Here is a 21,006-nt window from a genome sequence, read left to right on the forward strand (position 1 = left end):
TAGTGAATAATGAACTATTTCATTATTCATTATTGAATAATGAATAATGAACTATGAATAATGGACGTACTTCAGCGCGGTTATATAATATTTGTTCCAACAGGAATATATATTATGACAATGTTTATAACAAAGTTTCAATTGAAACTTCTGTTAGGCGGAACAAATATACGTTGACAGTACTACTGAACATAACTGTTTAAACATCGTTATGTGTAGATATGTAGCGCCTTGATATGATGTACTGCATAATGTGTACCTTTGTACCTTTAAATAAGGTGAGCAAGCAGCCTAGTGGTAATCTTTTCAAATGAATTGAATGGTAAGTATAATAGGTCTACTATGATTTAATTTAAAATCATTAAGAACTGTAATCCTCCTTTAGGCGGAATGTTTTTGATTCATAACATGTTTAGATAATAAACGGAAATTATCTGAAATATAAATAAGGAATAAATCAACGTACATTGTCGGGTTTTGTGTTACATGGTGGGACAATAGAATTAAGAATACATTGTTTTAGCCTCGGTCACACCTTACCGGATAGCTCGAACGGACGCCTAACGGATAATTTTTTTTCAATCCGTTCATGTCCGTTAAACGTCCGTTCTTATCCGTTATACGTCCGTCCATATCCGTTGAATGTCCGTTAAGCGTACGTTTTATCCGTCGACGTCCGTTCTGTCCGGTGGAAAATTTTGAGCATGTTCAAAACTTTGAACGGACGTCCAACGGATAAAATGTCCGTTGAACGTCCGTTAGGCGTCCGTTTTGTACGGTACTCGTCCGTTTCGTTTCCGTTTTGTATCCGTTACGTGTCGAAGATAAATTCACCAACGGACTTCTACCGGACGTTTAACTGATAAAACGGATGTTGAACGGATGAGAAACGGACTTCTACCGGACGTATAACGGATAAAACGGATGATGAACGGATCTGAAACGGATAAATGCCAATTGAAAATTTCGCGTCAGAAATACCAAATATTGGTATGTCAGATTTCTTAATAATCGATCTTTGAGTATAGGCACGTCAACACAATCAAGCAGTTTTTATTCAGGCCAGACACTGCCCTTTGGCGGAATTTTGAAGAACAAACCAAAACCAGTTACACAGAAACATTTTGAATATTTATGCGATTTACATGTATTATTATTGTCGCCTTTGATTTTTCCGTATATCTTGTTCGTCCGTTATATCCGGTACGCATCCGTTATGTGTCCGTTTTATGCGGTACTCGTCCGTTGGATGTACGTTCGACATCCGTTCTGTCCGGTACGTATCCGTTTCTCGTACGTTACATATCCGGTGTGAGTCCGTTATGCATCCGTTACACGTCCGTTTTATTCAATCAGTACATCAACGGACTCCCAACGGATAACAATTTTGTCAACGGACAACTTTTATTTTCATCCGTTAGGCGTCCGTTCGTGCTTTCCGGTAAGGTGTGACCGAGGCTTTACTATTTGTATTTGTTGTTTTCAATTCGTCAATATCGAAAATTAGAGTAGTTTTAAAGAATGTTCGCTACTTTTCTTTATCAATTTTAGTCAGATACTCAAATCCTCCTATTTTACCACTGTAGTGCCAATCCGAATCTAGTCTGCTAACCCTTGATTTTCTTTTCATTATTTTATAATATGTATAGTTAAATAAGCCATTTTAAAAAATCTTTTAAAAATCCTTGGGTCATCGTTTCTGTCGCAGAAAACTCGATATAGGGTGAGTGATCCGGTGGCAGCGTTAGCTAAAAGCTTCATATTTCAGAATAAAGAAAACCTGGGGTTTTTTTTTAATTTTGTATAGATGCCTTATACATGTAACGAAGTGTCTGTCTGTCATATGCCCATTGTCCTTGATCTCATTTTAATGGTTCAGTGATTACATGAAAAAAAGTTAAGATTTTAAGTATCCTTAATTTCTCTCTTAATATGAGTAGTAGGATAACTATGTTTGGTATGTGGGTACCTTGCGAGGTCCTCATGTCCGTCATACAGTTTTCACATGACCTCGACCTCATTTCATGGATCAGTGAGCAATGTTAAGATTTCGTTGTCAAATCCCTTTCTCAGATACTATAAGCAATAGGTCTAATATATTTAGTTTATAGAATGCTTGTAAGGTGTGCATGTCAAACTGGAAGGTGTCATCTAAACCTTGACCTCATTTATATGGTTCAGTTGTTATATTTAAGTTTTTGTGTTTGGTCTGTTTTTCTTATACTGTATGCAATAAGTCTACTATATTTGGTGTATGGAAATATTGTAATGTGTACATGTCTAACTGGCAGGTGTCATCTGACCTTGACCTCATTTCTATGTTCCAGTGGTTATTTTTATATATGGTTGAATTTATTGATTTGGTTTGTGTTTAACACCACTTTCATGGTTGTCAGCTTTTAGTGGTAAAGGAAGCCGAAGTGTCGGAGAACTCCCGACCTTTGGTACGAAACTAACAATACTAGTCAATTCGACTGCTTATTACTCTCCTCAACCGAGGACATGACTGGAACGCTAACAGCCCCCTCTAAGGCATTCAGTGCCCCCCTCCCCATATGAATATTTCTGGATCCACCACTGACTTTTATACATCAAATATAAGTCGGTTTATAATATTAGCACTGAAATAGAAGTTGTTTTAAATATTTAATATTATCGCTATTTTTACGAAATTTTCTTTTGATCTTGCTGACTGATAATTTCCTTTCTCAGCGGAGTCGAGTGATGAAAACGGAGTCGAGTGAAATGAAAATTATCGCTAGAAACTAAGGGGAACACGTGCCGTTGTCAAGGAAATTAACAACGTCTTCATAGGTAAAATAGCGATAAACAGATTATCATTGGTTATCTCAACTCGATTGCTTTTCTCACTTTCGCCGTACAAGCTCAAGCGAGAAAATCAATCTCGTTGAGATGATCAACGATAATTTATTTTAATAACGTGTATATTTATTATTTTATTATTTTACAGGACGATAAGATAAGAAGTTATGATCAAACAATGAATAGGACGTAGCTAAACTTATATTGATCTGCACTCAGTAGTTGCCGAGCGTAGCGAGGCGAAAAAAATTTAGACCCTTTTTTGCAGAAAAAGAATCTCTTTTCGAAAAGATGGTTAATTTTGAAGTGAAGTATGCAAAGTTGAGTGTTAAGCTATATATCAAATCAAAGACCTTAAACTGACTAAAAAATCTAAAAACTTTGCAATGCTCGACAATTTATTATGCTTCAGAGAAAGAAAGGCCTAGAGAACTGGATCATCTCATGACATATATGTTAACATACGAAAACAAAGCAATTCAATAATTTTGTGATATATGAATGTGACGTTCGTATACATGTAAGACCGTATGTACGATTGAAGTTAACAACCGAGGTCATTTAGGCGAGTAAAATTTTCCTTTGCCTAGCATTGATGAAACTTCTTTAGTGTCAATGTCAAAATCAGAATGAACGTGCAGCAGTGCAAGTAAAGAAAGTCTTGTCGATACCAGATACGTTTTTTTCGCGTTTAGAGCGCTAAAAGAGCGTTCAGCAGTAGCGGTTGAGGGGGCAGGGTGAAAAGTATTTGCAGAATATAGAATATATTTGGGTAAAGTTCTTTCGGCGTCATCTCCAATGTTGCACAGAGTTAATATGCCAGTCTGGTTTCTTAGATGGATAAATATCCCATCTCGCAACCCACCTTTTAATTTCGAGAAGAAACTGATCTTCTGGTTGAAGATCGGATCGTAGGTGCGAAATATGCAAATTTGATGGTCCCTATTCAAACTTTTCAGATTGTTTGGAAGAAGTATCTGGGGAAGAAAACATTCTTCCGAATTCACAAGACGTCTAAAAATAGTATATACCGAGTACGCACAACAAAACTGAACTGATAGAAAACACGGAAACCTTTCTGACAAATTGAAACACCTATGTATTTATTATAGTGAAAGTTAATCGTACTCTTTTTATTTTTTAATTATGATTTTTTTGGGTCCATTTCGTTTGTGCACGCAAGTGCGTCGTTGCGTCAATGGTAGCTAAGGTTGATTTTTATTTAAATAACATGCTTACTTAGGTACAAAAAGCATTTATCCTGTGGAAATAATATTCGGTAATATTTTTTTTCCTTTTGGAACTAATATTATGAAGGAACTTCTATTCCGTGACAGTTCAAACTATGGATATGTGTAGCTTCTAAACAACATGCATAGCACGGAACAATTATCATAGAAAGGTTATAACCTAGTTCCAGATTACTGTGACGTCCAACGGTTGTTTTGCCAGACAAGCTGGGCCGAGGGTAATCTCGGACTAGTTATAACCAAGCCATAATTTTCATTTCATTTCCGAAATGTTCTTGCCCCACCCCTTTCCCCTCAAAATATCAAATATTCGTGCCCTTAGTATGATAACTTTTTTATGAAACGAACACGGTTTGTTTGGCACACAAGTTTTTGTTACATCGTACATATATGTATGTTTTGAGACATGTCAGCAATTATCTGTATTCTAGGTTTCTTAAAAAAACTGTCTGCTTAAATAGACGAATTCAAAATATTCGTGTAAGCGAATTTCGGAGTGATAAGTTTTTTATATATAGATTGCGAATTCGGCGGCCTGCAAAAGTTATCCCAATAAACCAATAGCTGCAGCACGTTATCTTCCGTATAACAGAAGCTGCAAACATTATCTGCCTTTAACCAGTAGCTGCAGCATGCTACATGTATCTCCCGTATACAAATAGATGGATAAATATATTTCACATCTAATCGTAGGTTAAAATCGTCAGTCTAGTATACCAATAGTTACAACAAGATCTGAAGTTTACTTCTACATACCAGTAGCTGTAGCATGTTATCTTCAGTAGACTATTAGCTGCAGCAAGTTATCTTCCGTAGACCAGTAGCTACAGTAAGTTATCATTCGTACACCAGTAGCTACAGCAAGTTATCTTCTATAGACCAGTAGCTGCAGCAAGTTATTTTCCGTAGACCAGTAGCTACAGTAAGTTATCATCCGTAGACCAGTAGCTACAGCAAGTTATCTTCCGTAGACCAGTAGCTGCAGCAAGTTATCTTCCGTAGACCAGTAGCTACAGCAAGTTTATTTTTGTAGACCAGTAGCTACAGTAAGTTATCTTCCGTACACCAGTAGCTGTAGCAAGTTATCTTCCGTAGACCATTAGTTGCAGCAAGTTATCTTCCGTAGACCAGTAGCTACAGTTAGTTTATTTTCGTAGACCAGTAGCTACAGTAAGTTATCATCCGTAGACCAGTAGCTACAGCAAGTTATCTTCCGTAGACCAGTAGCTGCAGCAAGTTATCTTCCGTAGACCAGCAGCTACAGCAAATTTATTTTCGTAGACCTGTAGCTACAGTAAGTTATCATCCGTAGACCAATAGCTACAGCAAGTTATCTTCCGTAGACCAGTAGCTACAGCAAGTTATCTTCAGTAGACTAGTAGCTGCAGCAAGTTATCTTCCGTAGACCATTAGCTGCAGAATTCCGTAGACCAGTAGCTACAGCAAGTTTATTTTCGTAGACCAGTAGCTACAGCAAGTTATCTTCCGTAGACCAGTAGCTACAGCAAGTTATCTTCCGTAGACCAGTAGCTACAGCAAGTTATCTTCAGTAGACCAGTAGCTGCAGCAAGTTATCTTCCGTAGACCAGAAGCTGCAGCATGTTATCTTCCGTAGACCAGTAGTTACAAGAAGTTATCTTCCGTAGACCAGTAGCTACAGCAAGTTATCTTCCGTAGACCAGTAGCTACAGCAAGTTATCTTCCGTAGACCAGTAGCTACAGCAAGTTATCTTCAGTAGACCAGTAGCTGCAGCAAGTTATCTTTCGTAGACCAGAAGCTGCAGCATGTTATCTTCCGTAGACCAGTAGCTACAGCAAGTTATCTTCCGTAGACCAGTAGCTACAGCAAGTTATCTTCAGTAGACCAGTAGCTGCAGCAAGTTATCTTTCGTAGACCAGAAGCTGCAGCATGTTATCTTTCGTAGACAACTGTCTGCTAAAATAGACGAATGTACATTTAAAGTATTCGTGTAAGCACATTTCTGAGTGATAAGATTTTAATATATAAATTGCAAATTCAGCCTGCAAAAGTTATCTCAATAAAACCAATAGCTACAACAAGTTTACTTCTGCATACCAGTAGCTGTAGCAAGTTATCTTCCGTAGACCTTTAGCTGCAGCAAGTTATCTTCCGTAGACCAGTAGCTACAACAAGTCATCGTCCATAGACCAGTAGCTGCAGCAAGTTATCTGTCGTAGACCAGTAGCTACAGCAAGTTATCTTCCGTAGACCAGTAGCTACAGCCAGTTATCTTTCGTAGATCAGTAGCTGCACCAAGCTATCTTCCGTAGACCAGTAACTATAGCAAATTATCTTCCGTAGACCAGTAGCTACAGCAAGTTTTCTTCTGTAGACCAGTACCTGCAGCAAGTTATCTTTCGTAGACCAGTATTTGCAGCAATTTATCTTTCGTAGACAAGTAGCTGCAGCAAGTTATCTTCCGTCGACCAGTGGTTGCAGCAAGTTATCTTCCGTATACCAGTAGCTACAGCATGTTATCTTCAGTAGACCAGTAGCTGCAGCAAGTTATCTTCCATAGACAAGTAGCTGCAGCAAGTTATCTTCCGTCAACCAGTAGCTGCAGCAAGTATCTTCCGTATACCAGTAGCTTCAGCAAGTTATATATCGTGTTCCAGAGCTGCATATATTTCTTTTCGTTTGAATTCAGGAATTTCCGATATGTTAGATAAAAAGTTGTATGTTCAAAACTGGAAGTTCAGAAATGACTTGTTGGTGTTTTGGATTTACCGGTAGATATATGGGTTATACATGCACACGAACTCCATTGGTCAATTTGGTGGTTTTAAAGTGTGGCGTTTCTTTATACTAGATAACAAAATTGTTGAGATATCATTTGTGTTTTCTCACACTTTGTTATCAATAAAATGGAATTCTATGCGACTGTCATGCAAGTCAGAGAGTTACGCAAGCTTTAAAACCAGACCTTTTTTTACACAAGAAAATGTCTGTCCCAAGTCAGAAAAATGACATTTGTTGTCCATTCGTTTGATGTGTTTGGGCTTTTGATTTTGACATTTGATAAAGGACTTTCCATTTAAATTTTTCTTGGGAGTTTTTCTTATTTAATTTTTTGACCACGGACCAAGCTTGTCTGAAAAAATGGCCGTTGGACGTCAGAGTAATCTTAAGACTACATATAGAGTTATATTCAGTCTTTGTAAGAGTAGAGTTACCATATATGGTGTATATTTAGATCAATTTGAGCCAAAAACTAATTGTCCATTATTTTGCATTAACAATGGAGGATGAATGCGCTCTAAGAATACCTTTTAAATTTATTTAGAAAACCAGGAGCTATTTATAATAGAACTGACTTCTGAATGGTCGTGTTTCACTACAAGGCTTTAAATCTTAATTGAACATTGACATATAGAAAGATGAAACATGTGCAACTCAAGATATACCTGCATGGTTTCTTTGAAGTTAAGTTATTAGAAAGCTGGGAGAATTCTAAATTAGGTTGATTATATAGCGGTTTTTAATTGGTGGTATGACACTTTTAGCACGCAACACAACCTACTTTCAATTCTGAAATAATTCTACCTTTTATCTTTTATTAAAGGGATCGAAACACCCGTCGACCGGTCACACTCTTTTGAACACGAGGTTAGTAAATAGTACTGTATTATATTCCAGCCCGTTTAGTTTGTGTACATATAAATCTTTAGTTGTGTCGTGACTTTTTATTAAGAAAAATAAATATATAAATATTTATTTTTACAGAATAAGACTTTTTACATTGTTTGCAAAGAAAAACAAGTTAGTTTAATAGTTACGTCATAGATTCGTTTAAATAGAACGATTAAATCAAAGTTTCTAGAAATAAGTATCAATGGTCACGATTAAAATTATACATTTTCAGTGAAGTGAGACACAAAGATTACGTGGTTAATTTAAATGGAACGTTTCTTCCATTGAAATAGGACGTTATTCAACCATTTTATAGGAATTTGATTAAGGCCGATCTGAAAGATGGTGAAGTTAAATATAAACAGTAACATATGGAACGTTCTTTGTTTGCTGCTTTTGTTTGCGATACTGTCAGTCTTATTAACAGTAGAATCACCCAAAGGTAGGTGAATTTGATCGTTGTATATTAGTAGTTTGGGACAACACTCCCCCCGAAAAAAAAAAGATATACATGTTTGATGGCAAATGAGACAAAGAAAATTATGTAAACCACTACAGACCATCGAACGTTCTTCCACAATAAGCAAAACTCTTGTATTATTTTTTAATTTTAGTTTCTTGTGTACAGTTTGGAGTTTATTATGGCGTTCATTACCCCTGAACTAGTATATATATTTGTTTAGGGGCCAACAGAAGGACACCTCCGGGTGCGGGAATTTCTCGCTGCATTGAAGACCTGTTGGTGACCTTCTGCTATTGTCTGTTCTATGAGCGGGTTGTTGTCTCTTTGACACATTCCCCATTTCCATTCTCAATTTTATCATAGGTATTGTCGATTAAATGTAAAACAATTCAAAAGAGAAATAAAACCCGGCCTAAATGGATCGAAACATTTGTCAGAAAGTTTGTATGAAGTTGAATTTGTGGTCAAAATTCAATGCCTTGCTCATTTTATACTGAAATTTGATATCAGATCATATGTAGCAGTTACTTGTTGATTGCATCTAGTTTTTTTTATTGTTATATATGAAACCGTGAAAGCATACATGGTTGAATAGATAGTGATTCGCCTTTCATTGGAAAATCACGGAAAAATATATACGATTGTCTTTGGAGTAATTTTTCTTTCATTTCTTCTCATAGGAAAAACACCGTCTCGCATTTTTAAGATATACAAGTCTTTCATTGTATTTCATGTCAAAATCATTTAACGTAAATGTGTTTACGAAAATAATATGTTCTTTATATGTACTTGATAATTTGAGTCAAATCGGTGAACATATTAAAATTGACAGCGAAAACCCCTGATGTATCTTATGCCGGGTTTATGAGAATAAAGATTATTATTATGTAATATTTCAGACCAGATGGATAAGTAAAAATTTAGAAGATAATTGGAAGATTTTGTATATTATAAAGATCATTCTGTTAAAACAACTTTATGCAAACACCACATTCTAATAACACATGTATGTCCTTAAGCTATCTGTCTGGGCTTTTAATTTTCCCATTATAATAGTATTTTTCAGTGAACCACTTGAGTGCACATCTCGCCATTCCATTTATTCTTATCTTGTTTGTTGTTAATTGACATATTTAATGTTTTTCTTTTACAGATTTAAATACAAAGAAAACAATACATTCGAAAATGATTTCACGACAACTTAAAACATTTGCAGAAATACCAAACCCAACACAGCAGGTATTGGAAAACAATAAACCACGTATAAAACAAAAAGAAATTCCACTTATTTACGCCATTACTCCAACTTACTATAGATTAACACAAATGGCGGACCTAACACGGATGGCAAACACTTTACGGCAAGTCAGACGGCTCCACTGGATAGTTGTTGAGGATTGGACATCTACTAACCATCATCTCCACGAGTTTTTAGTCTACACGAATATGTCCTTTACATATATATCTCAAGCAACAAAGGAATCTACAAATGCTTCAAAAGGAAATGATCAGAAAAATGCCGCCATTCAATGGATAACCAGAAATCACCGCTGGGGAGAACAGGCTGTTGTGTATTTTGCAGATGATGACAATGCTTATGATCTACGTTTATTTGAAGAGGTTTGTAATGAAAACCATTATAGAACACTAGGTGAAAGATAATCAGATCTTTCCGTTGTGCTTGTGCTTCGGAAGGTTTGTCGCTAGGAAGTCTACTTATTCCGACAACCTTACGATGAAATAATACACAAAAAAATCCAAGCCCTTTTTTATATTATGTAAAGAATGAGGTATGCTAGGTTGAAAACAGTGCAAAAAAGGTAAATATTCTCTAGAACCCTTCAAGTAGCATTTCCTTTCTTAAAATGGTAGGTCAAACCATGGAAGTATTATATAATATAATACTTCCATGGTCAAACCCAGTGAATTGAATATTTGGTGTTATGTTCCTTCTTAGTGATCATTATCAAGTTTTATGTAATGATATGTACAAATAGATGCTGCGTTTCACAATGTTTTAATGTTTTAGCGAATGAGCTTAGAGACCAAGTTCAAAAGGATTCATATTGTGTCGAGGAACTAATATTTTGTAAGGAAAATCTTTTAACCGACTATTTGTGTTGGTCACAAGATAGAACCAATGAGACAAGGGGTTCTCAATTAATCATATACATATATTTGCATAATAGGCAGGTTGGTGGTCGGTTACAAGGCAATGTTTCTGTCTTTATTTTCCTAATTCAGTCCGACTCCCCACCCTTCGTTCGTTCGATCGCCGTTGCAGTGCCTGTTCTTATTGGATTGATTGTTTACACGGCCGACACTCGGCTAACCGAGAGATTGGTCGGGTAATCTATATTGAGTATGCGGCTATATCGGCGGTTGGTCTGTTAATCAGGTGTTATCGAGAAAATCATTGAAAGTTCAGCATGTTTCATTGTATAACTTTATAAATATACTTTCATCATAAAAAGTATTCATGTCTAACAAAACAATTCAATGTACTGAATTTAGTGGTGTAATTATTATTTTTCTAGCTTCGATGTACGATCTATGAAATGAAAAGGCGGGTTACTCATCATTAAATTTATACACATTTTACACACATAAAATGTACACAAAATGACACATTGGTTATATTTACTTGCATTCAATATTTCTAACATCGAAAAAAGAAAGGCATTATGTTTGTTAACCATATTGATATTATTGTGTGAAAAATCTACACGAAAATCTGTATTTTGGTGACATATATCAATCTTTATTTAAAACCTGGTCTGTTAATGGGTCGGATGTATAAAACCCGGTCTGTTAATTGGTCTGTTAAGAGTTATGAATGGCGCTATATGGGGTGTTATCTGATCAAATGAGTAGGCTCAAGACGAGCGGCTAAAATATACGAAAACAACACATGAGCAATGAAACAGAACATATACGGAAACAACACATGAAATTGAAAATTGATAAAAATGGTTTCAAAAAGTGTAATATTAAAGTAATATTAATTTCATCCAAGAATGATCGCATATATCATGTTGATTCTGTTTAATTGTCATGAATGACACAAATTTTTCATCTACATTGGTAACCAGTATATAAATCAGAGATAGTAACTAAACATCAGTAAGTAAAATATATTGGGATGACAAAATATGAAAAATAAAGAAAGAATAATGAGTAAGATAAATAAGATGTAGAAAAAAATGACATAACAATTTAAAGAATACAGAAATAAACAATACCCCCAATCCGGACCCTCTTGGTATACACAAGAATCTGGATGGAAACGCGGAATAAAGAATAATATATAAGGACAGAAAAGAGTGATACATTGCTAAAACCGAGAGAAAAATAACACTTGTTTAAGAATACAAACATGAAAAACCGATGGCTGTTGAAACAGTAACGGATTGCGATGTACTTATATTGGTGACAAATTCTAGAAGTTTACATGCGGACAACTATGGTGGCAGGTTAATGCCATTTTGCGTTTTAGCGCTTTAGCGTTTTCGCCTTACATATTCTATATCACGAAAACGCGAAAACGCGAAACCGATTTCTCGTTTTCGACTTCGCGTTTTCGCGTTTTCGACTTCGCGTTTTCGCCCTATAGAATATGAAAGGGGAAATCGCGAAAACGCGAAATGGACTTCACCGGCCAACATAGACAACTGTATTTCTCCTCTGCACTTATGTAGAAAGGAACTAAACCGAATAAAATGAATTGAAACTTAAAATAACCAAATGTAGCTGCATTCGCCCCTTTCCGTTTACTTCTTTAGAGTGATTTGTAAATAACATATGATTAAGTAATAGAAGAAAAGAACCAATTGGATGATGCTGACGAATTAGGGTTTAACGTCCAGTGACAAATATCAAGCTCATATGTGAACGAGAACACGTTATATGTACCCTGTGTTGTATTAGAAAGACACTTTCAGTCGGAATTGAGAACGTGCTACTTCGAACAGACACAAAAATTAAGGCTAATTGAAAACGTCAATAAAAAATTCATGCATATTCCAGAGGCCAATCCATATCACGCTATATTGAAGTGACACACCCTTCAATAAAATGCAAAGAAAGTCAAAATAAAAATGCTCTTTCTAGGATACTGGGCACCGTATTGTCATTTTTGTTTACTCAGGAACATCTCATTCTAAAATTTTTCAAGGGGAAAATATAAAGGTAGCAAAATTATTGTCGTGGCTAAATAACTCTTAACTGACACAATTTCAATTGTCCAACCCATTAACAGACTTTATTCCCATAATTTTCACTAAAACGTGGTATTATTCACATTATTTTACAATTATGAAATATTTACTCATGTCAATTTATTTTTTAGAACCACAGTACTATTTTTTGTCCTTTAAATGATATCTAAATTTGTTTGTTTCGCCAAGTTTATTAAAAAAATTGCTATGCGTATAAGCATAAATACTACATACTTGCGCGACGCCTTTTAGTTTTACTGAAAACTGCGCAGACTAAGAAATGTTTTTACAAGTGCAAACTGTTCTATGATAGATATCATTTTGTCAGACACTTTTCTTTTTTTGATTTGGCCAAAAATCTGTATATTTAATAGAGTTTGGCATTAAATTAAGCGTTTTACTCTTAACAGACGTATAACCAACCCGATTAACAGACCAATCGCCCATATAGCCGCATACTCAATATAGATTAACCGACCAATCTCTCGGTTAGCCGAGTGTCGGCTGTGGTTTACAGTCAGTAATTTATTCTCCCACGAACAAACATGATATATTTGCCACGTGATGTTTATCGCACAGCAACCCATCAATCTTTGACAAACACTTAAAATGAATTAATAGATACAATTACAGGTTCACGAATAAACAAATGATGACAAAATAAATTAAATTTTAACAGTGAACTTTTAGTTTGTTTAACCTATTAACACGTGTTTTTGCATTGTAATTTTTCTAATGTGTAAAAAAGTGAGGATCTAGACTAAGGGTATAAAACTCCTTATCTAATGTAAGTTTATGGGTTGCCTTCTTTTTTGTTTGGTCATCACTCGATTACACAGCAGTCTTAGTATGTAAGAAGGGTTTAGAGATTAGAGGATAATGGACAAATTCTTCAGGAATATGGCCCCAAAAATAAAGAATTAAAGATGAACACGTTGTTTTTTTTTAAATCCTGAAATGAAGGAACCCACCCCCCCCTGGAGACCTCATGAAACAACAACTATATATTATTGTTAAATACACACTTTTAGTTTAATCTCATTCTGAATTTATTTTTATTTAAACGGATTTATTTTAGTGTGTGTAGGCCAAACTTTGTAAAAATGTGATAATTGCTTTTTTGAAGTTGGCGACTGTGGAAGAACTATTTAATTGCCTAAGGAGGATTAAGTCCACCCTTGTGACTGTTGAAATCAATTATCGATCAAAGTTTTTATTAAAAAATAAACATTTATTTGAAATAAGTATTAGATAAAATACAAAGGTAACAAAGAAACAGGCCGGTAACAACCGTTGTCGGATAGTTTTTCTGCACGAGTAGTCAGGTCAAGGTCCGAGGCGATAGCCGAGGACCTTGACCTGACTACAAGTGTAGAAAAACTATTCGGCTGGTTGTAACCGGCCTGTTTCTTTTGTTACTTTTGTTTTTTATCTGACTTGTACGACGTTTCAAGTAATAATACTTTAAGCAAGACTAAACATTTGAGAAACTTGGATAGCCATAAAGCAGTAAATGTAAGTTATAGTATAAACACATTTTTTTTTTCATTTCCCTTCAACCAAGATTTTTTCTCAAAAAAAATCAGGAATCTAAAAATTTAATAAAAAAAAAAAGAACCATTTCAAGTAAAAGATAAATGTTGTAGTACACATTTAAGTCTTTTTAAAATGCAACTTCGTAAAAAAGTAATATATTAGTGGTAAGTAAGATAACGTTTGATTTTTATGAATACAACGGAAAGCGGGGAGGTGGAGGGGGATGCTAATTCATATTAAAATACACAGGCTGTGATCTTTATTTTTGATGAAAAATTCAGGATGAGCCATTCAATCCCCCCATTCCCCCTTAAAAAAAATCGTAAAAATCGCGCGTTTGTTGCCAAATACATGAATTTAACATGCAGTGGTGGGGGTCCCGGGGGTTGAAACAACCCTTTTTTTGAAGATCAATGCATTTAAATGGGGACATAAAGTTGGACCCCCCCCCCTGTTTTGTTCTGGATTTCGACATGGATCCGCCACTGATATAAATTCGATAACAATATAAAGTTATCAAAAGAATGAATTTCCTACTTCATTAGTGAATGAAATATTTATGAAAAAAATGGATTTTGTCTAAATATTATATATATTCAGGAATATACTTTGATTTTTTTTTTAATTCATGCTCGTCTCTAGATCTACAAGTGTTGATCGGGATTAAACACGTGTTACTCACAGGCACTTGTCTCAGAAAAAAAATTTCCTATATACCTTAATATAACACAAGGTACTTAACTAAATTTTTTGAAAAATGACCCCCGTCCCGAATTCCCGTTATTTTTCGATTTCTCGGTTGTCAAACCTACTTAAACTTAATATGCCGTGAATCTAAATTGATTTATCTACACAATGGTATATGACACGACTATCATTGTTGTCGGGATCATTAGTAGCAGGTCTCAGAAGTCGGTCAACGGGATTTTTTTGGCATTCGTCTCAAACTTTGGCAACACCCAGTCCGCATGTAATTTTATACTGGTTTCTCATTGGTCAATCGTCTGGCTAAAAATAAATGTGGGAAATTTTGGTCAATTTATAACTCTACATTAGTGTCGTTGTGTACACGTGTGTTTCATAACAAAATGAATGTCAAACAGCTTATAGCATTGAATGAGGTAAAAAATGGTCATAACCTTTTGCTTCTGGGGCAAAAAAGTGGAACGGGGAAGAGCCATTTGGTCTGTACTATAGAACAAGAACTAAAAAAAAGGGGGAAACGGTAGCAGTCACAGGAACAACGGGAGTGGCTTCCTTGAATATAGGTGGGATTACTGTCCATTCCTGCTCCGGTATAGCAGATGGTCATTTTTCAAATGACGAACTATTACAAAAATTGACTATTGATGAATATTTTCGAAAATACAAGGGGTTCTGCAAGTTTAGGATTTTAAAAATGTCAATTTACCATTCAAATAAGGATTGACATATGTTTTTGTTTTGTTTTCCCTACTCAAAATGATATCAAAATGTTATTAGAAATATACATACTATGAACAAATAGCATTATTAGCTAAATACATCTTTTCATGATACTTCAAAAATTTCTCGCTTTTCAAACCTTTTGGAGTTATCTCAATATCTTATGTAAAGTCCAGAGAGAGTCTGAATGATGTCAATAAAATGGGAAAATCTGAGTTCTAAATTTAGAAACTCCTGACACATTCGAGAGACCTCAAAAACACTTATTTGGGTTTGTTTCACATAATCTGTAAAGAATTTACAATAAAGATAATAAGTTATAGTCAGAAGGAAGCTGACAGTTTTTATTTTAATAATTTTTATGATAATTCAATCACTGCGGGCTGGGTGTTGCCAAAGTTTCAGACGAATGCAAAAAAAGTCCCGTTGACCGACTTCTGAGACCTGCTACTAATGATCCCGACAACAATGATAGTCGTGTCATATACCATTGTGTAGATAAATCAATTTAGATTTACGGCATATTAAGTTTAAGTAGGTTTGACAACCGAGAAATCGAAAAATAACGGGAATTCGGGACTGGGGGTCATTTTTCAAAAAATTTAGTTAAGTACCTTGTGTTATATTAAGGTATATAGGGAAAAAAAATTCTGAGACAAGTGCCTGTGGTGTTACTATATGATCCAATCGCAGCTTACCGCCCAAAATTGATGACATAAGTTGAATGATTTTCTTCTAGATTTGCTTCTTATTTGGACGTGTATTACATGAACACTTTTTGTTTATAGGATCAATCGTGCATTGGTGAGTTGATAGGGATTTTATCTTTTGATATTAGATTTGATTTTTATTTACTTATTTCCTGTCTTATTTTTATTGAAATGTTCACGACAGTATCATCCCTTCTTTACTTTCAGCATTGTCCAAAATACAATTCATGTCCATATATAGAAGAAAACTTTTCATTGACCGAATATTTTAGCTTCATAAAGGGGGCGGTTTGTTCTTTTTTTAGTATATTAACTATTTACTTTTCAACGCCATCACCAAAATGTTTTTGTATAAATTAGCACCAGGGGCGGATCCAGTCATTTTAAAAAGGGAGGTTCCAACTATATGTCCCCATTCAAATGCATTGATCGGCCAACAAAAAAGTGGGTTCCAACCCCCCCGGACCCCCCCCCCCCTGGATCCGCCAATGTACACTATTAACGGTATTTGAAAAATCAGGAATCATTCAAAACATTAATTTGTCATCTGCTTGACCATAATAATTTTTTTCTCATAAAATTTGGGATCAAAATATCTATTTTAGGAGAAAACCATACCCCCCACTATTGAAGTTAAAGAGTGTACTGATGTGAATAGTATTTAACTGGAAATGTTTGAAAAAAGATATTAATGCTAACGTAAATATTTTTTTCAATAAAAAGACAGGAAATAAGTCGGTGAACCAAAAAGTTCAAATCTAATTGAAAGTTAAAGTGCCCATGAACTCACTGATCATGCACGAGTGATTCTATTCATAAAAAGTGTCCGTGTAACAACTAAAAAGAGTCCGTGTATCGTCTAAAAAGAGTCCGTGTAACACCCGTTGATGTGCTGTTTTTCTATAGCTCTGCGGGGGGCAAAGTCGTACAAACAATTATATAGTTAAGAATAAAAGTAATATGTGTATATATAAGCACTTTTGGATTTAAATTTCTTAAAAAGATCCAATAGCACAGGCACTTGTCTCAGAAAAAAGTTTCCTATATACCTTAATATACACACTACTGTGGATTCATTATTATTCGTTGGATACCAATTTTCGTGGGTTTTGTGGTTACGAGTGAACCACGAATTCAAATGTCCAACGAATTACAATTTTCAATAAGCTTTGTATGCAGAGATTGCAAAAACCACGAAATCAAATATCCACGGAAATGCAAGTTTTCCTCAATCCACGAAAATTAATACCCACGAAAATAAATGAATCCACAGTATATTAAGGTATATATGTTTTTTGTAAGTGCCCGTGTTCAATACGTCATTTTGTTTACGGGTTATACGTGAATGACGCCACGGTTCAATAACAAAATAGAACAATCGATAGACGGCTAGGGATCAGCATTTTTTTCTACCACAATACTGAATGGTTTTTTCCTACACTGCCAATTATTAAAACACAAGTTGAGTCTGGGAAAACATGAATTTTAATTGGTCGATATTTTTTGCTTTAAAAAAGCTTTCAGTTACTGCGTTCGAATAGAGAATGGAAACTGAGACTGTGTCAAAGGTACAACAACCCGACCAAAATGGTTATGGGAAGGTCGAGCGCTCATAAGCATATTTAATCCCACTACATTGCGAAAGTGCCTACCCCACGTCGGGAGATTAATTTATCAAGTCCTTTTTCTCTCGATTCTGACATTACTGGAAGCGACTTTGCTCATTGTTGCAGGCCATACGGTTGTTAATTTCTGTTTCATTTGGTCTCTTGTGGAGAGTCGTCTCGTTGGCACATCTTTTTTTTTTTATAAATAATGTCATCAAAATTTTTATTTGCCACAAGCAACTTGACCGGTAACACTATAGTAGAATCAGCTCCGTTTACCCTTTCAGAGCACCTGCAATCAACAGCTGTTTATTTCTTATTGTTCTGTCTAGTAGTATGCGCAGTGTTTGGTAGACTGTTATTTATTTTTTCTGGTCTCTATGGTATTGTTTGTGGTTTTTCGGTTAATGATCCACCATCGTCCTCTTTGTATCGAAAAAACTATTTTTTTTATTTAATAAAGTTCTAAAATATTAAGAGAAAAATATTTGGGTACGCAACCTCCATTCTTTTTTTCATGTCAGAAGGTACTTAAAGGAATGTACACCAAAATGACCATATTAATAAATAATAAACGAAAACGCAGATACTGAAAGTATGAATAAAAACTTAATCTGCTGATTTAGAAATCCTGCCTTTATATTCTGCAATATCAGCTGCTTTACTTCAGAGAAGATTTCGTAAAAACACATGTGAAAAGTTCATGTAAACAAATGTCATAGAATTTCGATGATGAATTGAGACACTCTGATGAAAAACTCAGATAATCACAACTCGCGTGTTCGTTATCAAATAAAGATAACGAAATGCGTATAGCTTATTTAGATAAGATTAGCCTGAGAGAGATAGTTTAAAAAGTTTACGTAGTACTGTAAGATAGAATGTTTTTTAAAGTAAGTTTTTGTTTGTTTTCTTTTTGTAGATGAGATATACACAAAAGGTTTCTATGTGGCCTGTAGGACTTACAGGTGGGAATAAAGCAGAGACACCTGTTGTTGAAGATGGAAAGGTAAACTACCTAAATCAAATATACGTTCCATTCCGAAACCTTACACAGTATACTTCACAAACAAGTAGATGAAATGTTCTTTATTTAAGGACAAGAAAACAAGAAGATGAAATGTGTAAAATAATCACTTTCTAGATTTGATGAATTAATAGGTCACTATAATCAAGTTAAAATGTTTAAATGTGTGAAAAGATGGCAGAAAATACCAACAGGACAATTCAATCCCAAATTTACCAATATATATCAGTAATTTGTTCCATATGTATACGTTAGTATGTATATAGGGAGTAGTATGATGCTCGATACAGTGTCCTGTACTCACACACCCATGGTTTTAACGGCAGGATTCATTTTGTTTTTTTACTATTTTGTTTAGGTGACAGGCTTTATTGGATGGGCAACAAAATATCGTGTGTTTGCTGTAGATATGGCAGGATTCGCTGTCAATGTCAATGTTTTATGGGATTATCATCCAATGCTATTTGAAACACAAATGCCAGCATACACATGTTGTACAGCAGAAACCAAGTTTTTGGAACAGTGTTGTACTATTGAAGATATAGAACCAAGGGCGGATAACTGTACAAAGGTTTGATTTTTAATTCCTTCCATTTACTTATTTCGTTTGCAGATTTCGGTTTGGTCGTTTCAGAATCTAAAGGCATATGGGTAGTTCATTGTCCGTACCTTGGCAAACTAACAACAATCCAAGAAAGCCATTGATGTTTAAGAACCGAAATAGTTGAAAAGCGTTATTGTAAATAAAAGAACCTAATTTAATATTATAGCCAAATCCATCCAAGGTCAACTTTGCCTGATGGAGTTAAGTCCTTAGTTTTTTAACAATTTCGTAACATATGAACGGACAATTTAAGAAAAGTTTGTTAAAAATCAAGTCATTACAGAACTGGACAGCTGAACTGATGATAGTTCCACCCGGGAGACTATGAACGATAGTATACCAGCAGAGGAAAAGAGGAAATTAAGACTCAAATCATTTGGGACACGCACTCATCCGTTTCATGCAGAAGGAATGTGCACATTCAAAACTATAAAAACTGTATACATGTAAAAACTGTATACATGTAAAAACTGTATACATGTAAAAACGGTATACATGTAAAAACTGTATATATGTAAAAACTGCATACATGTAAAAACGATAAAAACTGTATACATGTAAAAACTGTATACATGTAAAAACATGTTTAGAAGATAACACTGAATAAAGAGGTGAAAGATTCCAAGTTCAAACTCAAAAGTCGAATAGAAACTAAACACTTCATGGCAAAAAACAAAAAAAAAAACAGTTAAAAAACAAATGAAAAGATAACCAAAACCAAAGAAAGAGCAACATAAACCAACAAAAAGTCAGTGTGATTATCGGGTGCTCTGCACAGGCTGATAGTACCTGATCAACATGTAACATGTTTAATTGATATGTTTATGTTAATCAAAAGTTAAAAATATGTATATTACATTTACATAACATGTCTTCTACTTCAGGTCTATGTATGGCACACTAAAACGGGGAAACCAAAGTATGTAAAGAATGACGCAAGATTAGACCACATTTATGTGTAATGAATTCCAATGCAAAACGTGAAGTTATGCATATCTGTTGCAACGAGTTCATATGATGAAACGGGATACAATAGTTATAAGAAAAGATGGGCCAGTTCGAGTAGATCGATAATTCTCTCAATTTTTAACTCAAGGACTTTTGTTCAGTTTGGGAATACATCGAGTGCACTCATCGGCAAAGTATATACCCATGAATGACATGTACAAAAAGCGTGTTTAATCTTATAATAAAGTAAAGTTAGACACTGCCAAAGATGTCTATATTATACTACTAAGGACTAGCAGTTGTAAGCATACTGTGTTAGAAATAAAAATATAAAACAGTTCTGTGCTTCATGTTTTTAGTGGATAGTTTGACTTTTTTTTAATTTTAAAACTCAGAAAAAGCAACTATTTATCGATGTTTAATACAACCAAACTCGTGCGTGCATGATACCGTTCAGATCCATTACATGATTGAGAACTAATAATGGTATGGCCTCGATTTACAAACTTTATGTTTTGGTTACAGTACTAAATGAACTCTTAGATACAAATAGTACAATAGCAGTAAGAGGATGCCCATTTGATTTTCAGGGATGGAAGAGAGATACGAAAGATTTTGGAAGTTTATTTAATTTTGTTGATCTTGTGAAACTGAAATAAATAATCTTTACAAAAAGACAAAAAGCGAAAATGAAAATTCGGAGAATGGAAACGGGAAATGTGTCAGAAACAACAACCCGACAAA

At 34.8% G+C, this 21,006-nt stretch overlaps 1 protein-coding gene across 1 annotated transcript; it reads left to right on the top strand.

The window, feature by feature from the left end:
- Nucleotides 1–7,882: 7,882 nt before the first annotated feature.
- On the top strand, nt 7,883–20,601 carry LOC143063053 (galactosylgalactosylxylosylprotein 3-beta-glucuronosyltransferase 2-like). The gene is made up of 5 exons (XM_076234976.1): nt 7,883–8,167; nt 9,342–9,808; nt 18,606–18,692; nt 19,069–19,281; nt 20,199–20,601. Exons 1-5 carry the CDS (start codon nt 8,068–8,070, stop codon nt 20,274–20,276), a joined length of 945 nt encoding a protein of 314 aa, XP_076091091.1. The 5' UTR covers nt 7,883–8,067; the 3' UTR covers nt 20,277–20,601.
- Nucleotides 20,602–21,006: the final 405 nt, after the last annotated feature.

Source organism: Mytilus galloprovincialis, chromosome 2 (assembly GCF_965363235.1).
Source record: "Mytilus galloprovincialis chromosome 2, xbMytGall1.hap1.1, whole genome shotgun sequence".
Classification (NCBI taxonomy): domain Eukaryota; kingdom Metazoa; phylum Mollusca; class Bivalvia; order Mytilida; family Mytilidae; genus Mytilus; species Mytilus galloprovincialis.